The 19,419-nt window shown below is 58.6% G+C and overlaps 1 protein-coding gene across 3 annotated transcripts in view; it reads left to right on the top strand.

Moving 5' to 3' along the window:
* Positions 1-26: 26 nt before the first annotated feature.
* The window catches only part of PI4KA (phosphatidylinositol 4-kinase alpha), a 58,878-nt gene continuing 39,485 nt past the window's right edge, over positions 27-19,419 (top strand). For 2 of the 3 annotated variants that reach the window (XM_025267211.3, XM_025267212.3), the window contains exons 1-9: positions 27-192; positions 10,289-10,405; positions 11,356-11,449; positions 13,485-13,573; positions 15,221-15,293; positions 15,805-16,064; positions 16,487-16,553; positions 18,371-18,519; positions 19,010-19,075. In XM_025267211.3, the coding sequence (XP_025122996.1) occupies positions 46-192; positions 10,289-10,405; positions 11,356-11,449; positions 13,485-13,573; positions 15,221-15,293; positions 15,805-16,064; positions 16,487-16,553; positions 18,371-18,519; positions 19,010-19,075 (1,062 nt within the window). In that variant the 5' untranslated portion in view covers positions 27-45. Of the gene's footprint in view, positions 193-10,288; positions 10,406-11,355; positions 11,450-13,484; positions 13,574-15,220; positions 15,294-15,804; positions 16,065-16,486; positions 16,554-18,370; positions 18,520-19,009; positions 19,076-19,419 lie in introns of those variants that run through there. The other variant, XM_045163171.1, reaches the window with a different exon arrangement.

A 19,419-nucleotide genomic window follows, 5' to 3' on the forward strand; every position in this document is an offset into this window, starting at 1 on the left:
GCGGGCCGAGTGCGGGAAGCCGGCGGGCGGCGCCGCTTCGCGACGATGGCGGCGGCCGCGGCCCGGGGCGGCGGCGGCGGCGGCGGCTTCGGCTCGGGCGCCGGCGGCGGCGCCTCGCGGGGTTTCTACTTCAACACCGTCTTGTCGCTGGCCCGCTCCCTGGCTGTGCAGAGACCGGCGTCTCTGGAGAAGGTAGCTTGGCTGCGGGGCGCGGGCTGACAGGAGGACTGGCCCGCGGCGCGGGACGCGGGGCGGAGCGCTGAGGGAGGCCGCGGGGGTCCCGGCGGCCGGAGGCGCCGGCGCGGCGAGGGGCCGAGGGCCGGGGCGTCGGCTGGCGGGGCCGGGGCGTGCGAGGCCCGTGTGGCGGGCGGGCCCGGAGGCCCGGGCGGGCTGAGGCGCGGGGCTGCCTGGTGACCCCGGCGGGCGGCTCCCCGCCTCGCCGCGACGTTGCCTGACCTTGGGGCGATGCCGCGCGCGGGGCAGGGGCGCTTCTCGGCGCGCTGCGCTCGGCGGTGAAGGGCGGGCGCAGCAGCGTCACTGAGCCGCGGACCCGCTGCGCGGTGTTTTTCTCTGAGGCGAGAGGAGGCGTTAGGCCGGCTGAGCAGAGGGCGTGGGACCGCAGAGCTCAGCCCGGGGGTTCCTTATCTTGGGAGAACGGTGAAGCGAAGCCCCGAGGGCGCCTGCGACAGTGGCGGAGACGCAGCCTTCCGAATGGAGGGTCCTTGCACCGTCACTGTGGCGTGTCTTGATCAGGTGACCTCAACACTCGGAGCCTCTGGTGTCCTCGTCTGTGACACGAAGTTCTTGAGCGTTAGATGAGCTGGAGGAGAAGGTGCTTGGACCACGTAGGTGCGCAGGGAAGGACCGCTTTCCTTCGCCACCTGGGCTGAGGATGAAGGGGGCGACACGACTCTTCCCCGGCTTCCTGGAGGGTGGCGAGAACCTCATCCAACAGCAGAAGAGCGGTTGGGGGTGGTTTGTGGCTCTGGGGATGGGTGAAGCTAAAAGGCTGCTGCACGCAGCACTTGGGCAGAGTGACCTGGGTCTTCCTTGACTCCTGTAGATTGGCAGACTCACAGAGGGAGCAGGTCTTGGGAAACTGATGCCAGCCTAGTCAGAGAAGGAGTGTAATCGAACGGAAAGAATATGGGTTGTAGAGATAAGACCACCTGAATTTTAATCCTGTATCATTCACTTCCAGTAGTGTGACTCTGGGCAGCTCAGTTCACCAGTCTAGTTCTCTGCTTTTTCCTGAAAAATACAAAATACTTGATGAGACAGATGGGAGGATCCACAGAATGCCTCGTGTAGACCCAGGTGCCTAGTGGACGACCCCTGTTGGCATTTCGTGAGCCTGTTGGTGGACCACAGCACTGCTTCATGAAGTCAGATCTGCAGCTGGCATTCTCTTCCTAGGAGGAGGACCAAGACTGCTGTCAGAAGTTTGCTCACTGGACTCGGAGAAGGGGGTGCAGCGAACTGGATGATCTTGCAGGAGGGTGTGCTGGGGCTCGAGCGAGGGGAACACGTTTCCCCACTCACTAACTGAAGGATGCACTTTGCGCTCAGCGCTCCTGCTTCAGCCTTCTTTGCCCATCACAGGGACCTCCTGTAGCTGCAGCTGTGTTGTCAGTAGCCTTGTCTCTTACACTAAGGTTGCTGTTGTCAAGATTACGGAATGAGTGACAGTTAAATAATGTAGCTTTCAGGTTGGCAGGCTCCCTAACCATCTCTTACTCTGCCTTCAGTGTCTCTGCCTCATTTACAAACCACTGCAGGAAAGAGTTAACAGCAAGCCCCCGGGGCTGCTGTCTTCAGAAGGGTCTGCTCAGGAAGTTGGCCCTTGGCTGGTGTGGGGAGTTTTGCGCTTGAACTGTCCCTCCGTCCCCTAGCACCCCTGATAAGGGTGCTTCACTGTGTCTGACTCCGCACAAGCAGCATGGTTTCTGTTGAGCACCCACTTTCTAGGCAGGCAGTGCCTAAGTGCCCAGCCCCCAGCAAAAACCTTGGCACAAACCTCACTGCTGTGAGGGGAGCGTGCTTGGGGTGCACCCTCAGACGAGGCAGGGCCCTGCGGAAGCCCCCGCATGGCTTTCTCCAGACTCCAGCTGTCCTCTTCCTCCTTGAGACCCTTTCGCTGGGTGACATTTAACCGTGAGGACACCTGTGTGCGTGCGGCCCTTCTGCTTCTTTTGCGGGAGGAGGGTCCTGTGGCTGACTCCACTGGATACGTGTGAATTTCTCCTGTCCTCTTCTACCTTCCTGAGGCTCGGTTACACCCCGGATCACTGTTCCTGTTCAGCCCTATACAGTGTGTCTGCTCACTCCGCTCCCCTACTTAAAACAGTAGACGAGAAGCCCTTCGCATTCCTGAGGGAAGGATTCTCGAGGTTCTTAAGAGTAGAGGAGTTTCTGAGTACCCACCTGGGGTAAGAAAGTGGAGACTTATACGGAGAGGTGAGTGTTGAAACTCTCCCCTCCCGTTTCTTTGTCTTCACTTCTCTCTTCTTCTTTTTTCCAAAGAGGGCAGAGGCCTGAGTGGGACCTGGTACAGATAGGGTTGGCCCAAGGAAGGCTGTTTTCTGAGCTGGGCCTGCCGCCCTGGCTCAGACATGGGCGCCCAGGCAGCCGGCCGTGCTTTTCGCGGCCCTGGGGCACGTTAGGGACACAGCGTCAACATGCCCTGTCTTTGTCCCTCGGCTTGCCACGGGGGGAGGGTGACGCATTCCGTTCACCCCCCTCACCCAGGCTGTGAGGCCCGGCCTGTCACAAGGCAGTGCGTTCGCTTGTCCTTAATTCCTTAGTTTGTTCTTTCTTCCAGAAAACGCGTATTGATCGTGAGGTCAGGCAAATGAGAAACTCCTAACTTGGTTGCTCGGGTGACCAGCAGCAAGTCAGCTCTGCTATGTGTCCGCTGGGTGCTCTTGTGTCCCGGGTCTGGCGACCAGGCTCAAGGGCTCCTGGCCTCTATTCTCAGATTCTTGTCTGAGCTTCAGCCTTTTCCTGCTGGGCTGCTTCTAGGACTGCGGTCCCAGCCTGAGGGTTGCAGCCCACCTCCAAGGGCCACTGTGATGCCCACCCAGGCCGCAGCCCCTGCCTCTGGGAGAGAGAGGAGAGGAGAGCAACGGAGAGCGAGTCCTGTCTACAGCGTGTCCGTCTCTGGTTCCCATGTCCCGCCCATCTTTCTGCTCTACGTTCCAGGCTCCTGCCTGTCTTGAGAAGGCCGCCGAGCTGCCGCCGCCACCGCCGCCTGTACCCTGTGCCACACGTCTCTGTGCCCTGGACATCAGGGGGCCCGCTCCTGCCTCCTCTCCCCTGGCCTGCGCTGAACCAGCAGACCCCGTGTCCGGGCAAGCGAGCCATGAGCAGACCTGCACAGCAGGCGGCCTCCTGTGCCTTCCCGCCCTCCAGAGCTGTGTTTAGATCCTCCCCTGTGGTTCTTCCTCAGAGTGCCAGAATATCGGGGCGTTCAGCTGGCTGCCCCGGCGTTTAAAGGGCCCGGCCTGCAGCGTGCGGTTGGACCAGACCCTCCCTGCTGACAGGTGTGCGCCGGGCGGCGCGCAGAGGGGTGGCCAGGAGCTGAGCCGATGGTCCAGGCTGTGGGGGGAAAGTACTGCAATTGGCCTTTCTTCAGCATCACGAAGCTAAAGGTGTCCTCTCCTGCTCCCTTTCCTTTGTGAAGCCGCGTTAAAAGGGAAGCACTGAGTGAGAGGAGAGAACAGGCTTCGGCAGGGGGTGTTCATGCCGCTGGGGCCAGCGCTGTTAAGTCAGCTCTGAAACGTTTTAGGAAGTACTTGGAAGAAGAAGAAAATCTTTACCTGGAATCAAGCCACATTTAACTATATTAGTTTGCGGGGGCTGCCATAACCAAGTGCCACCTACCGGGGCTTAAACACCAGAAGTGACTTTTCTCACGGTTTGGAGGCTGGAAGGCCTGAATGAAGGTGTGGGCCGGGCTGGTCTCTCCGGAAGCCTCTCTCTCTGGCGTGTAGACCACCGTCTTCTCCTGCGTCCTCAGTGGTCTGCCTCTGTTCTCTGTGTCCTAAACCCCCTGCTTAGAAGGAAGCCAGTCCTGTTGGTAGGACTGGCCCTCCCTAATCACCTAATTTTAACTTAATCACCCCTTCCATGACCTGTGTCCAAATGCAGTCTCATGCTTAGGTACCTGGGCATTAGGACGTCAGTGTATGAATTTGGTGAGAGGCCCTGCCCAGCCCATCCCATGAAGCCATCAGCATGGTCATTTCCTAAAGCTCTTTTTAGCCTTTAACCACGTATAGCTATGTTCACTGTTTTTTTGCAAAAGTAGCCGATAGTTGTTGTTTTCATGGTGGGACATGGTTTTTCTCACTGGTGACCCGCACGTCGGCGTCTCTGTTGGCCTCTCTGGCCTGGCCTTGTGCAGCAGCGTGCTTGCACACCTGGCGCCGTCTTCTCCTGAATTACGTCCTTGGGTCACATCGCAGGCGAGTCTTGATGTGAACTGCCCACCTGCTTCCGGAAGGTTCTGCGTGATGTGATAGCGTTGGTAAGACACCTTGTACTGGTTTATCTATAGCTTCACAGGGCTGGATTTTGTCGTATGTTTTCCTGCCAACTCAGAAAGCGTAAGAGGGTTCCTTATCCTTCTGAGCCCAGGATAATGTTTGGCTGCGGTTGGCTCTGTTATACCGTGAGGTAAGCAGACAGCCCGCAGGGCAGAAGTGCTGGCATTGCGTGGCACTGCCATGCCCTCACCTTCTGTGCTCAGATTGCGTGGCGCCGCCACGCTCTCACCCTCTGTGCTGTGGGAGCTTGGATTCTGTGTTCTCTCCATGCTGCAGGGCTGCTGCTTGAGTCCTGACTCTGGGCCGGGGCCGCTCTGGGTCCCAGCTGCGCGCGGGGTCCTGGTCTCAGGTAACTTTGCGACTCTGCAGCAGTCCGAGGAGCCGGGCTGGCCAATGTCTGTCCAGAGAGCAGTCTGTGGTGAACCCTGTGGCTTTGGAATAAAACCCTCTGGGAAGATACTTGGCTGTTTGGTATTTTGCTGGGGTGGGGGCGGGGAGAGGGAGGAGCAGATAACTTCTAATGTGGGCCTAAACTCTTTCCTTGTGGCTCTTGGTAGGTTTGTGAAGAATGTGATAGAAGGTAATAAAGTGAACCGAGCCCTGAGGCAGTCAGAGCGCTGCAGGCCTTGCTGGGGGGTCACCCTCAGTGGAGGTTTTTCATGGGAACGGCCATGGGCTTTGCATGTGCTACATGCTCTGGCTGGTGAGGCGGGGCATTTCAGGTGGCGGAGGCGGAGAACCAGCGTTGGGAACAGGATTTGCTGAAAGAGCAGAGTGGAGACAGACAAGCTCTGGGGGTGGGGGGCCAAACCCAGAGGCCACATCTGCCTGGGGAGCCGGGGAGGGCCTGCGTCTGCGTGGGGAAGCGCTTATGGCCGCCCTGGGTTCTCTCAGGAGCGTGTGCGCCACCGCCCGCTCCCCCAGAGGGCAGAAATGTTCCGTTTCTGACTCCTCGGTGCGGACTCGCGTTTTGCACTCTCTGGAAACGGCACCTAGTGCCTTCCTCCAGCGGCAGTTCCCATCGTCGAGTTTAGTTCTTGAAATGTTTCTGTGTGCTTGTTCTCCTGGTTTCTTATTCACATATTTATTCTTGTTATCTGCTTCTCTCATGAAAAAAGCTTGGCCTCTTGTGCGCATGACCACACCAGCCAGAGTGCAGCTTTCAGTTGCATGAAACCCTGCCGCATAAATGCAGGTTTGCGGCAAAGTGACTCCAGGCTCACTTGCCTGTATTCACTGAGTCTGAAAGACTCTCTCTGCTGAAGCCACTGTCTTCTGAGCATCTCTGTTCAGAGCTCGTCCGGAAGCTGGCATTCAGGCCAGCCGAGGGTTCACCATGGTGAAAGCAAAAGACGCTGGCGTTCATTCCCACACGGTCTTGGAGGGCCTGTGGAGGGCCAGGCCCTAGAGGGGCACAGAAATGAGCACAGTCTTGCTGTCATGGGGCTTACTGTGGAGAGAGACAAAGCAGCGTTAGACAAAAACTGCAAGTAAACACGTGGAACGCTAACAGGTGCCGTGAAGGAGAAGTCCGCGGTGTAGATGGTGTGACTGATGCACGGGCGCGCCGGGAGCATTCTCTCGTGGCCGAGCAGGGGCTCTAGAGCCCTCGGGCCCTGCAGCCTCACCGGGGACAGCAGCTCTTCGCCCCGGAACCAGCGGGGAGCCCCAGCTGCAGGCTCTCGTCAGGCTGGGGACGCTCCCGCACCTTCCTGGTTTGTGGAGGGGTTTTGTCCAGAAGGCTGCTGCATTTCTCAGGTGCTTTCCTTGCAGCTGTTGCAGAGCTGGTTTTAAACTTGGTTAGGGCGGGTCTGAATCAGCTTTTGCCACAGGGACATTTGACTCCCCTGCCGAGGCGTGGCCCTGCGGGTTCTCCATGGAAGCTTTGCGGGCTTGTCGCTTTGGCTGGAAGGAGCCCAGGTTCCTCCCAGCTCTCTGAGGGCCTGGGAACCGTTCGGCTCCCAGCTGCTTGCTTGATTTTTGCCCCACTTCTCGGGGTATGACCCTATCCTGGTCTGTCTTAGCGTATGCACCAACGACTCGGATTTGCGGAGCTGCTTCCAGTTGGCGCCCTCTTCTCCCAGCTCTCCAGCCGCTTTCCCTGTTCCCCGTCTCCGCGGCTTCGTGAGAGCAGCGGGACCCACTCTGCGGCCAGGGGCGCGTCTTCTGGCAGGAGTCCCGGGCAGCCGCAGGGCTCAGCTCGGCGCCCCCTCCCCGGCCCTCAGCGCAGTGTGCGAAGCGCGCTTTCACGTGTGTGAAACGTGCTTTCATGTGTGTGAAGCTGCGCTTTCACGGGTGCGGCGCGGGCTTTCACGTGTGCAAAGCGGGCTTTCACGTGTCTGCCCGTTTTTCTGCTTTATGTCAGGAAGCTGTGTCCACATCCCGCCGTGGCCTCGGGGCTGCAGGTGGGAGTTCCCCGTCCACGGGATTTCACTGCAGGAGTCTGTCAGCTGGTTCTTTCACACCTGAGGAAGCTGAGGCTTGAGAGAGCTGCTTTGCCAACCTGCCAAAATTGTCACAGACACTGTTGTCTATCAAGGCAGCTCTGAATCTCTTAGAAAATGCTGGCTTATGTTCCGTGTTCTCAAGGCGGCAGGACATAGAGTGAAAAAAAGCAGATTTAACAACAGAAAACACCACTAATACTTACAGCTTAACGTTCAGTTCTCAGGGAATTTTGTTCCCCCAGGAGACTATGCCCAGAGGTTTCAGATGACGGAAGCTGCGTGCTTTGAGAGCAGTTCCGTTGGCCCCGTGTAAGGAACGCTGCAGCTGCAGCCCTGCTGCGCCCCGCAGGCCCCACGCCCACCCGCGCACGCCGCCTGCCCCGCGGCGCTCGGCCCCCGCCCTCACTCGGGAGGCGCCTAGTTCTGGGTAACGTGCTTGGGCCTCGGCCCCGCGTCCTCACTCGGGAGGGTGTCTAGTTCTGGGTAACGTGCTTGGGCCTCGGCCCCGCGCCCTGACTCGGGAGGGTGTCCAGTTCTGGGTAACGTGCTTGGGCCTTTCCTCACTCTGGCAGTAGCTTCACCTCATGGCACAAGGAGCTCGTGGCAGTGAGGCTCCTGCCCACCTCCAGGGACGGGGGTGGCTGGGAAGGCGGGGTGCCACCCCCCTCAATGTGTCCATTCCAGAGGACGGCTCCCAGACCCTCGGAAAGATCCCTGGTCATAAAGCTCGCACGGCGCCAGTCTAGCCTTCAAAAGAGTGTATGTGCCTTTCCACGAAAAAGGAAACCCTGCCAGTGGCGTCCTCCAGCATGAGTTCTCAGAGGAGGAGGGGAGGAGAGGCTCTCCGCCGACTCCCCGCAGGGAGAGCCAGCCTCCTGCACGACCTCCATCACCTGGTTTCTCGCCCGCCTGGAGTGAGGGCAGGGCTGGGTCCAGGGCTCGCTGCATCGCGGCGCCTCCTGTGGTGGTGCCAGTGAGCAGAGGGGCGCTGCCCCCACCCACCCTCACGGGGCAGGTGCTGAGCCCGCTAGGACTGTGCCTCGGTGCCTGGCCCCGCCGGGATGCCGCATGGACAGGAGGCTGAGGCTCTGCGCGTCGCTGGGTGACTCTGGGTCTAACTCCAAAGTCCACGTGCGTCTCACTTCCGCGATCCTTACCCTGCCCCCCAAGAAGCCTGCAGGGACAGAGGACAGGACGGGAGCACGCTGTTGAGAAGCTCAGGCTCGGCAGTGTTGGCGCCTGCGAGTGTTGACCAGTGGTCCTCTCCGTGTTTGGTCAGGAGGCCTGGCCAGTGGCACCGCGTTTCTGAGTCTCGCTCCACCCTGCAGCCCCCCAGGGTCCCCCTGGCTGGGCTGGGTTGGGCAGGGCCTGGGTCAGCACGCTGCTCTGTCAGCTCTGGGCCTCCGTGGCTCCCTCCCTTCTTGCCCATCGTGGGGGGTCTCTTCCGCCTGAGCATTTACTCACATGGCACGGATTCCCCTCTTGTGTGTATTTTAATGTTAACCTACGGGACGTGCTTCCTCATGACACAGGGACTGTTTGCCTTTAGAACACATTATGGCAAATATAGAAAAAACATGAAGAAGAAACGCAACACCTCTGGTCAGCCTGTCTCTTGGAAGCATTGACACTGATTTTTTTTTTTTTGACCCCAGCGTGCAGCTTTCAGAATCTTAGTTCCTGGACCAGGGATTGAACCCCGGCCCTAGCAATGAAAGCGCAGAGTTCTAACCAGTGGACCGCCAAGGAATCCCCTGATACGTTTTCTCCCCACACTTTTTCTGTATGTAATTCAGACCTTGCCTTCTGTTGGCTTCTAGAACGTTTAGAGCATTGTTCTGTTTCATGAAAAATGCCATTGTTAATGTCTGTGCCATTAGGTTAAACTTTACAAAAGCATTGTTTTTATAGATCAAAAATGTTTGCATATCAGCAGTTTCATACGGTTTAACCTAATATTTGATCAAATGGTTGGCCATGATTACTCCTGCAGTGTTTTAGATTTTCACATCTTCAGTTAGTAAACACAGTACTGGGGCGAAAGCACTTTACATAGCTTTTGCCAGTTTCTATAAAGAAAGCTGAGCGCCGAAGAATGGATGCTTTTGAACTGTGATGTTGGAGAAGACTCTTGAGAGTCCCTTGGACCGCAAGGAGATCCAACCAGTCCATCCTAAAGGCAATCAGTCCTGAATATTCATTGGAAGGACTGATGCTGAAGCTGAAACTCCAATACTTTGGCCACCCGATGCAAAGAACTGAGTCATTGGAAAAGACCCTGATGATGGGAAAGATTGAGGGCGGGAGAAGAAGGGCACGACAGAGGATGAGATGGTCGGATGGCATCAGTGACTCAATGGACATGGGTTGGGTGGACTCTGGGAGTTGGTGATGGACAGGGAGGCCTGGTGTGCTGCAGTTCACGGGGTTGCAGAGAGTCGGACACGACTGAGCGACTGAACTGAACTTGCCAGTTTCAGTTTCTCCCCGTGTATTTTCTGTTTTAAAATCTTAAGGGAGCAACAGAATTACTTTCTATAAAAAGCCCTCAGTGGTAACTGACTGATGCATTTTCAGGGCAAATGCCAAGCATTGGGTTCAGTTTCCTTTGCCCATAAAACGTCCCACCAGACCCTGTGAGCGGCAGTGAGAGCTTCTCATCACATCCATGGTTGCAGCGTCCGCGCCTCCTGGTGCGCCGTCAGAGCCTCCTCTGCAGAGATTTTCAGGATTGGCATCCCCTGTTTTCCTTTCCATACTGAATCCCGATTTTTGGTTCTTTGGTGGCCTTTCCTGTTGGTTTGTTCTGACCGTCATCCAGTGTTTTCATCTATCCCGTTAATTGCTGACTGTCCACCCACCGCCCTCCACTTGCCACCAGGGCGCGTCCAGTAGCAGTGGACACTGTTTACTGCATACCTGCTGAGTGCCCCACCCCGTCCCGAGTGCTGTACACACGCTTGGAGTGTAAAGAGCCGTAGGTGGAGGTGGGATGCCTGCGGCTTTGGCCACCTGCTCACGGGCGCCGCTGGGCAGCAGGGACGCGGGCTGCCCCGCGCTGAGGGCAGGCCTCAGCCACCGTGCGTTACTGCTGCAGGCGCGGCCGCTCGGCGCTCAGCCAGGGCCCGCACAGGGCGCGCGCGCCACTCAGAGGCTGCAGGTGTGCTCGCCATCGTCTTTACACTGGGGAAACGGCCTGTTGGTTGCATAGACTCACTGGGCTTTTTCGTACTGGTCCATTCTGAATGTGGGCTTATATATTTTTAATCCATGGTTTTTTGTCTCATTTTCCAGGTCCAAAAGCTGCTTTGTATGTGCCCAGTAGATTTCCATGGGATCTTCCAGCTGGACGAGAGGCGGAGAGATGCGGTGATCGCATTGGGTATCTTTCTCATTGAATCTGACCTACAGGTAAGCCTTTGCGAAGTGAAGTGTTTTTGAGTGCAGGAGACGGTGCAGTTGGGGTTGAAGTTTGTACCCGCTGCATCCACCTAGATCCGAGCCGGAGGGTGGGGTAGCTGGACGGGTGCACGTGACCCCTGAGGGTCGCGTCCTCGGGGGCGTGTGCTGTGGTCCCGCTGGGCTGCGCTGGTGCTCCGGGAGGGGACTTGGGTTTCGCCTCAGCAGAACGCTGCTGAGCCAGACGCAGAGGAGCCATTATTTTCCCTTTCCAAAGGACAACACTCTTTGAGATAATCGTGGTGTCTTTTTCAAAACTATGATGGATATGAATTAAGTTTTAGAGCATGTGTTAATGTGCCTTTTAAAGGTGATTTTAAAAACCTGTGGCAGAATTTGCAACCATGTTTTCGAAACGACCGTTTTCTCAGCATCTCAGGACGTCTGATGGTGTCCCCTTCTTGGGAATTATGCTTGTCTGGTCCTTCAGCAGGAGACCACTGAGCGAGCCCGTAGGGGGAGGTTATGAACTGACTCCCTGCAAGTGATTTTTCCCCTGGCTACTGCTGGCTGTCAAGTCTCATGCCCCATTGGAGAGGACCAGAAGGAAGCGTGTGGGAGCATGTTTAGGGGAGGAGGGAGGCTAAGAGCAGCTGCGGCAGCCCCGCGTCCGGAAGCCTCTCTCTCCTGGAGGTCTGGTCATGAGGCCTGGATGTGGGGCTGGGGGCTCTGAGCGCCCGTCAGGGAGCCGCTCCAGGCGAGTGCACACAAGCCTTCTGCCAGGCGCCAGAGCCAGCTGGACCCAGGGCAGCAGGGGGCAGGCGTCGGCCCGCCTGTGGGCTGCCGTGCGCACTCCCTGTTCTGAGATGAGGAGGGTGTGGGTGTGCTTGGATCTGGGCTCAGTCTGTACTCAAAAGCCATGTGTTTAATTAAATGTAATCTTCTTTGTTTTTTTCTTCAAGCACAAAGACTCTGTGGTTCCTTACCTTCTTCGACTTCTTAAAGGTCTTCCGAAAGTGTATTGGGTAGAAGAGAGCACGGCTCGGAAGGGCAGAGGTAACTTGGCTCAGCGCTCCCCGGAGCACAGGAAGCATCCGTGTGCTCCCCGTCTGAGAACGAGGGTGCAGCCCCTGCCGCAGCAGCTAGGTGCCTGCAGCCATTTCTGCTCCCGCTGGGGGACAGCGGCCCGCCTGCAGCCCCACGCAGAGCCCCCGCAGGGCGGGCTGAGTGGGACCATGGGGACCCTCAGGAACCTCTGATCTCGTCCCCCATCCAGCAGTGGGTGCTCGGCTATCCCTGAGCTGGTTTGTCACCCTGCAGTCAGATCCGTTTTCCAGAGGGCTGGCGGCTGCTCAGAAAAAAGGGCTGGGCCGCAGGGTCCTCTCTCGGTAGTCTCATCGCTTCATCGATATTGCTGCATTTCCATTGAATTTTACACCTTTAGAAACGGACTAAATTCGTGTGTTTCTGTCTAGCTGGTATTTGATTTTGAAATTTCTTCAAAGACAAAGAGAAAGTGAGATAACCTCCCCTCTTCCTTCCACTGCCCTCCCCTCCCTTCCTCCCTGCTTGCCTCCTTCCTCCCGTCCTTCCTGAAATATTTACACAGGCCCACGACATGCCAGGCATTGTGCTAAATGCTTATAACGCCCATGGTCTTACGAACGGATTTTCCAAGACTCTAAAGTCAGCTTGGAAGATCTCCAGCATTTCAGAGTTCATGACCCTTCAGACTGAAGTTTCCTTATAATCTCTCTCTGAGGCCTGAGGCCCCCACCTTCAGATCTCACTGGGGCTTGATGCCTGCAAAAAGGCCCCGTCTCCTCTCCCGGTGGCATGGCTGGCGTTTGTTAGGTGGGCTCATCTGCTGGAGCCCGTGCTGTCCTCAGGCACCGCCTGTGTGTGTCTGCCCGGGCTCCTCCTGCCCTTTGGATTTTCACCATCGCTGGTGGCTGGTGTCAGTGTAAAGCTGACAGACTCTCGATTATGCAGATATCCTGGAATCTGGAAGACCACAGATGAAATAGAGCACTGTAAAAAGCGAGACACCTGTGTGCACTGTTGCTGTCTAATCTGGGGAGAAGCAGAGTCCTAGAAAACGTTGATCCTAGTTTATTTCAAAACAAGTACCACTTCTGTACACATGGACTCGCTCTCACGAAGTTTTGAGCATCACTGAAAGATCGTTGGAGTTGTATAAGTACCCGATTGCTGGGTGACACCTCAGCCTCCCAGTTTCTGTTCCGGCAGTGTCGCTCAGCTCTGATGCATCCAGAGCAGCAGCTTCAGCTCCGGGGGCTTCTCAGAAGGCAGAGTCTCAGGCCCTGCGTTGGAGCTGCCGAGTTAGGACTCGGGCCAGGGAGCAGACAGACCGCTTCAACAAGCCCTCCCGGGGGTTCTGGCCACACTCATGCTTGAGAAGGACCTAGAGTTGTGTCTCTGGATCACATGTGGAGAAGTAGACATGTGGCGGGTGGCTGCCGTGTGCGTGTGTGTCCTTGACTCGGTGCTGAGCATCCAGGATAGGTTACGTGTCCAGTAGGGACCTGGCCTCCCCGGCGGCAGGCCTGGCCTTCCCTCAGTGCCCTTGACAGAACCGCCACTTCTCTTTCGGGCCTCTGGGTGCAGAGCTCCCTTCCTGGCCTGAGGCCCTGCTCCTGAGAAGCTCCCTCCAGAGCACGTCTCTGGATGCTCCTCTTAGCATCTTAGACTTTCACCGTCCGTCAGAAGAAGAGAGAAATAAATGTTAACTCAGTTTCAAGTGATAGTGATTGGTGTTTGAAAGTCAGCCTCCGTGAGATATCTCCCACACACTCAAGACTGAGTTCCCAGTTGCATGTAGGTTGGAAATAAAGCATGGAGGCTGTTGTGGTAAAAGGCACTGTGATCTCAGACTATAAATGGGCTCTGGAAGCATCTAAGTTTCTTGAACTGAATCATTTTGTTACGAGGAAGGCGGGGTGTTTCTCAGGAAACATGCTGGGCCCGTACACTGTTGAGAGCGGCCTCTGCAGGGAGTGGGTCCTTGACACTGTGTGAGGGGGAGCAGCTGGGCAGGGTGATGGTCCGACTCCTGTCTCTCTGCCTCCAGGTACCCTCCCAGTGGCTGAGAGCTTCAGCTTCTGCCTGGTCACTCTGCTGTCTGACGTGGCTTACAGGGACCCTTCCCTGAGGGGTGAGGTGAGTGTGCAGCGACTTGGTGCCTCCGTGTGCGCAGAGTCCCATGGTGCTGACGGGACGGGAAGCAAGGTCATTGGGTTGCTCATGCTGACTTATGGCACGTGATTGACAACACGGCTGAGAAACATGGAGTTCTGCTTGCAGGGCTCCCTGCTGACCCCCGGGTCCGGTTCGGCCTGCTCTCCCGGCTGCCCCGTGCAGTGAGAGGTCCTGTGTCCCGCTGCCTCCACGCTGGGGGCCAGAGGGGCTCATCCAAGAGAAGCACTTCCTTCTAGGAGTAGGAGCCGTTGGTTCCTTTAGGTGCCCCAGTTTTTCTCCTTTTAGTTTATTTTGGTGGAAATGCTGCTTCAATGTATTCCATACTCTCTCCTTGTAAAGAGGAATAGGAGGGTGACAGGCTTCGTCTTAACCAGATCTGTTAGTCGCACAGTCGGTCTCCCCGCGCAGCTGGCCTCAGGCCCTGCCAGGGGAGCCGGTTTTGCGTGTGCCGTGTTCCCAGCTGGCTGCTGCTCTTCATTCCCTGTGTCTCTGTGTCTTTTAATTTTTAAAATCTCTTTCCTTACTATTGCACTGTGACTTCGTTTGTCCCTATTTCTGCTGCTACGTTGGTCTCCACCGTTCTTTCTTAGTTGAGGTTCTTTATTGTGGATTCGCTGAACAGGTAATGAGATAGAGCATCATCACATGTTGTTATTTAACATGCTAACAGGGCTTTTCTGTCAGTAACACCCACTGAAATAGGGAAGCCACCACAGAAGATGGTGATATAACTTTAATACATGAAATGGACAAAGCACTGCTTTTTACATCCTCACGACTTCCGTGTCATTTGACGAAACGGGAGCTACATCCCAGTCGCCTCAGACCAGCTTCATCCTCTGTCTGGATTCCCTGCAGTGACTGGTAGTGAGGGAGATGAGAGGGGCTTGGTCTGGTGCTCGTTTCAGAGCCTGGACTGACCGCTGCTGACACCCTGGGTCAGCAGTGTGGCCGAGGGCAGGGCTCGAGGACCAGCAGGGATGGAGACCTGGGCCACACGATGTAGGCAGTGCCCAGCTGGGGACCGAGGACCCACCCGACGGACTGAGCCTGCGCCCTGGACTTTTGTGGGGCTCCGTGACAGGCTGAAGAGACTGACCCCTCGGGGGAGGGACACAGCCTGGGGCAGCAGGTATGGGAGAGGCTGACAGAGTTCACCTCTGTGAGCCGGACTGGCCAGCAGCATGAAGGGGCTGGAGAGCCAGCGTCCCGTCCCCAGACATCCGGAGCCTGGCTGAGCCTGGCGATAACCTGGGGCGGTCCCGGCTCCCCGGTGTGGCAGTGGGAGGCCATTGCCGATGTTCTGGACTCCAGTGAAGTCAGGCTGGCCATCCTCAAGGCCGTGAATCGTAGGAATGGACTGAAAGAACCAAGGGTGCTGAGCCGTGAGGGGAACCAGGGGGCCTCCGGACAGGCCGAGAAGCAGGCCGTGTTCCCGGAGGCGCTGCCTGCCTCGGCAGAGCTCCTGTGTGGGGCGGGGGGGGCCCTCGGTCGTGTGCGAGGTGGGACGCAAGGCCGCCCCAGGCTGCCTCTAGGCCTGAGCTAGCTGTGTGGCGCTGACCCGCCTCTGTGGGTTAGCTTGTGTGCCCGTCTCCTCGGCTCTTCCAGATCCTAGAGGCGCTGCTGCAGGTCTTGCACGTGCTCTTGGGGATGTGCCAGGCCCTGGAGATTCAAGAGAAAGGTATGTTTCTTTCTTTAATGGCGTTGCGATTATCCTTCCCCTGGCATTTCCCAGTCTTCAGAGTTCCTCTTCTTTGAGACCAGTGTGCCTGTGGACGTGACCTCGGTTGCCTGGGGGGCGCTGGGGGCGGGTCGTGAGCACAGCTGTCCTGCCTGAGTGCCGGGCCCCTCCCTCAGCCTCCGGGGGCTCAGTTTCCTCCCCTGTAGCCTATTTGGAGGTCCTTTCCCCTGTGGTGGGAGCTGTCTACCTGCTCCCAGCAGAACGGGCTGTGCTGGCGCAGGCCCGGGTGAAAGCCCGTGGGTGGCACGGCTGAGAGCTGACGAGAGCTGAGGGCGCTCAGACACCCCGCCGCGGGCCACGCCTGCCGCTGGGCTGTGGGCGGGTTGAAAAGGTCAGCGCTGGGCTGGGTGCTGCTGCCAGGCTGTTCAGGCCCTTGAACTTGCAGTCAAGGGGTAGGGAGGCGGGGGCCTGGGTCCCCTGGGGTGCCGCCACGGTCTCCCTTGTCTTCCAGAGTACCTCTGCAAGCACGCGGTCCCATGCCTGCTGGGAATCGTGCGCGCCTTCGGGCGGCACAGCAGCTCGGAGGAGTCGCTCCTGTCCAGGCTGTTCCCCAGAGCGCCTGCGCACTCCCCTCGCGTCCCCGAGGAGCTGGAAGGCGTGCGCAGACGGTCTTTCAACGACTTCCGCTCCATCCTCCCCAGCAGCCTGCTCACCGTGTGCCAGGAGGGCAGCCTGAAGAGGAAGGCCAGCAGCGCGTCCAGCGTCGCGCAGGTGGGCCGTGCTCCCGGACAGCCGGGGCCCGGGGCTTGCGAGGGTCCTGCCGTGGTTTGAGGGGACTCGGAGGCTCTCGCTGGAGTTCTCTGCAGGGCTGCGGCTGCCACGTCCTTTCTGAGATCTACATGTGAGTCATCTCCGGGCGCAAGGCTCCTGTTTCCTAGCTGTTGGGTATACGGCTCTGTTCTGAGCAGGAGACGGCACCCCTAGGAAATGTGTGACTGGCGCGTTTAGAAAGCCAGGGAATAACAGGAATCTGGCTCAGTCAGCCGGCACAGAGCATGTGGCAAGACCCAGTGCTTGCAGAATCACAGCAGAGAGCCGTAGCTGCGGGGCCTTCAGGGAGGATGGGCTGAGCGAGGCGGCGGTCGGAAGCGCGTCTGCCCGACGTCTGACTGCCTTTCTGGTCTGTGTTTCAGGTCAGCCCTGAGCGTGGGGCGCCCCCTCCCAGCCCCCCTGGAGGATCTGCCTTTCACTGCCTCGAAGGTGGGCTTCGCCCTTGTTCAGAACACTGGCCAAGCCGGGGCAGGGCCCAGGCCCCCCGCGGTGTGCGGGTGGCTTGCAGCTCAGTGCCAGGCTGACAGGGCACCCATTTTCTGTTCCCGATTAAACTTCCTACACTTGAATCTGAAAGTATTTGAGACTTGGAGACAGGTGCTGGAAGGGACGCGGGGCCCCGGGCGCCGGCCGTCTGAGCCTCAGTGTCAGCCTGCGGAAGCGCCAGCTCTCAGGCGGCAGCGCTAACAGCCGGCCTTTCTCATTTCTTTCCATTTAATGGCGTTAAGGACCAGGGTGATATTAAGGCACGTAGTAACGAGACTGAGTGGAAGCTTACCTTTAGTAACGCTTTCTGTGGAGCTTGCTGTCCACAGAGGACCCTCGGGTCATTTACCGAATGTGGTCGTCTGCCAACCTGCACCGTCAGACCCGTGTTAGGCAGCCTGCGGCGTCGCCTCCGGGGCCTGAGACAGGGTCGGGTGGGCCGCGGGGGTGCACGCCCTGGAGCCCCGTGCTCCTCTGCCAGGTGGCACTCGCCCGAGACCCTTTCTCAAGGGCGTCTGAGATGCCTGGGGAGCTTCTTTAGAAAGGCAGAGGCGTGACTGAACGCAGAGAAGTGTGGACAGCGTGGGTGCACTGTCGCTGGGCTGTGTGGACGAGTGTGCACACCTGAAGGCCAGGCTCACCGCGCGCAATCCCGCTGGAGGGAGCCCCATCCACAGCCTGCCCGCCCCGCCCCCGACGGAGGGAGCCCCGTCCACAGCCTGCCCGCCCCGCCCCCGACGGCACACACCCCTGAGGCCCTCGGCCTGGGAGCCTGAGCGCAGGGCCGTCCGCATCGCGGCTGGCGCCAGGCCCGAGGGAGACCGCCACTCCTGCCCTTGCTCACACACTCCCCGCTCCCTGACGGTCCGGGCCCTCTCCCAGGCACCACAAGAAGTTATCTTTAAGAAGTATTTCTTAAAAGCACACGTCTGATCATTTCTTTTCCTGCTTACGAGCGTTCAGTGACCTCGCCGCATACATGTCGCATCCTAGCCCCTTGGTCCCTGGAGCTCCCGCTTCCTGTTTCCACGTCTGCCCGCTCGCTGCCTCCGCCACGCGGGGCCTCACCCTCGCGCTGTGCTGCGCGTCCGGGGGCACCCTCTGGTCACAGGTTGCTGGCGCTGGTTTTTACAGCGAGCTGGTGTCCTTCAAGGGAAGGCCCTGATGTCTGCTGCATGTGAACGTGCTGAGGCCATGGCCCTGGCCGAGCTGTGAGCTGGGGGTCTCTGCATGCGGGAGCACAGAGACCCCCTCAGCGCCTCTGCAGCACGCAGTGCCGTTGGGCTGGCCCCCACACTCGGCCCGTGGAGCTGCCGCCCTCTGCTCCCGCATCTTCACCTTTGTAAACTTTCACGTATAAGTGGTATCCTTTGGCATCTTTGAGTTAATTCACTTCTTCTGAGAATCCCTGGGTCCACGCCCATCGCTGCGAGGGGCATCATTCCGTCCTGTGTGCGGCTGAGCAGTGCTCCCCTGAGCGTTTGCGGCACATCCTTCTTTGTCTGCCGTCGGACACTTAGGTTGCTGTGTCCTGGCTGTTGAGAACAGTGCTCCTGTGGACCCAGGGGCGCGTGCTTCATTTCAGTTCATAACTCGGATATACGCCCAGGAGTGAGATTGCTGGATCGTGTCACCCTCTGTTTCTTAAGGGAAGGGTGGAATTGGAGTCTCAGCATAAGCACTGCCGACGCCTTTGGTGCGTGTTGCGAGCGTGTCCGGGTCGCGTGCTCCAAGACCCACTGTTGCTTCTGCCCCGTCAGCCTCTTACTCACCCGATGGGAGCGCCCCGGAATCCGACTACTACTTCTCTGCTGTCAGCTCCAGCTTCTCCGTCTCTCCTCTCTTCAACGGCGTCACCTACAAGGAGTTCAGCATTCCCCTCGAGATCCTCCGGGAGCTCTTAAACCTGGTGAGCAGAGCGAGGGGCGGGCAGCCCGCGGGCAGACACCAGGGAGGCTGTAGCAGCCGCAGCACGGCTCGCTGGGCGTCCTATTAAAGAGAGCAGGCGCATGTCCTCAGGGTCCGTGTGGCACGTTCCCGTCTCACCCCTGCAGCAGCCATGTGGGGAGACGGCCACGAGCCCCCACACGAGAGGGGGCTTTAGGCGAAGGTCAGTCTGGGCTGGAGCCTGGGCGCTTTCACCTCTGGGCGTGGAAGCCTCGCGTCCCCGGTTCTGAGGGAGCCGGCTCTTTCTCTGCTCTCTGCCCCGTCCAGGGCAGGAGAGGCCCCGGTGCTGGCAGGGCTCGGGGCATTTGTTGGGGGAGGGGACGCTGCTGGCCTCGCGTTTCTGCCCCGTTTTTCAGCGGGAGGTGGTGACATGGTTTCATCATTGGCAGGCTCTGCCCCTCCATCTCCCACTGTGTCTGCCGGGGGCTCACCAGGCCTCATTTCTCTCACAGGTGAAGAAGATCGTGGAGGAGCCTGTTCTCAAGTCTCTGGACGCAGTGGTCACAGGTGTGATCGAGGTGCGTGCTCTGAGGGCCTCCTGCCCAGGTCCCCTGGCAGTGCCCTGTCCTGACTGCTGAGCGGTGGTCAGTGTGCCTGCCGCGCAGGTGCGAGACAGGCTCAGAGGGACTGACAGTTGGTGTGGGAGCTGAATTCCGACCTGGGCTCGACGACTGCGTGTGGTCCTTGGCCCAGGTGCTTGCGGGGCCGCTGCCCACACTGGGGCACACCCCTCATGGGCGCAGGCACTGCAGGCCTCGCTTGTGAGCGTGTGGTGTGTGCCCGGCCCCCTCCATCTTAGCCTGTGCAGGACCACAGCAAGCTTGCACAGTCAGGAAGTGTCACTGCCCAGAACCCTGGCAAC

This window comes from Bubalus bubalis, chromosome 17 (assembly GCF_019923935.1).
Source record: "Bubalus bubalis isolate 160015118507 breed Murrah chromosome 17, NDDB_SH_1, whole genome shotgun sequence".
Classification (NCBI taxonomy): Eukaryota; Metazoa; Chordata; class Mammalia; order Artiodactyla; family Bovidae; genus Bubalus; species Bubalus bubalis.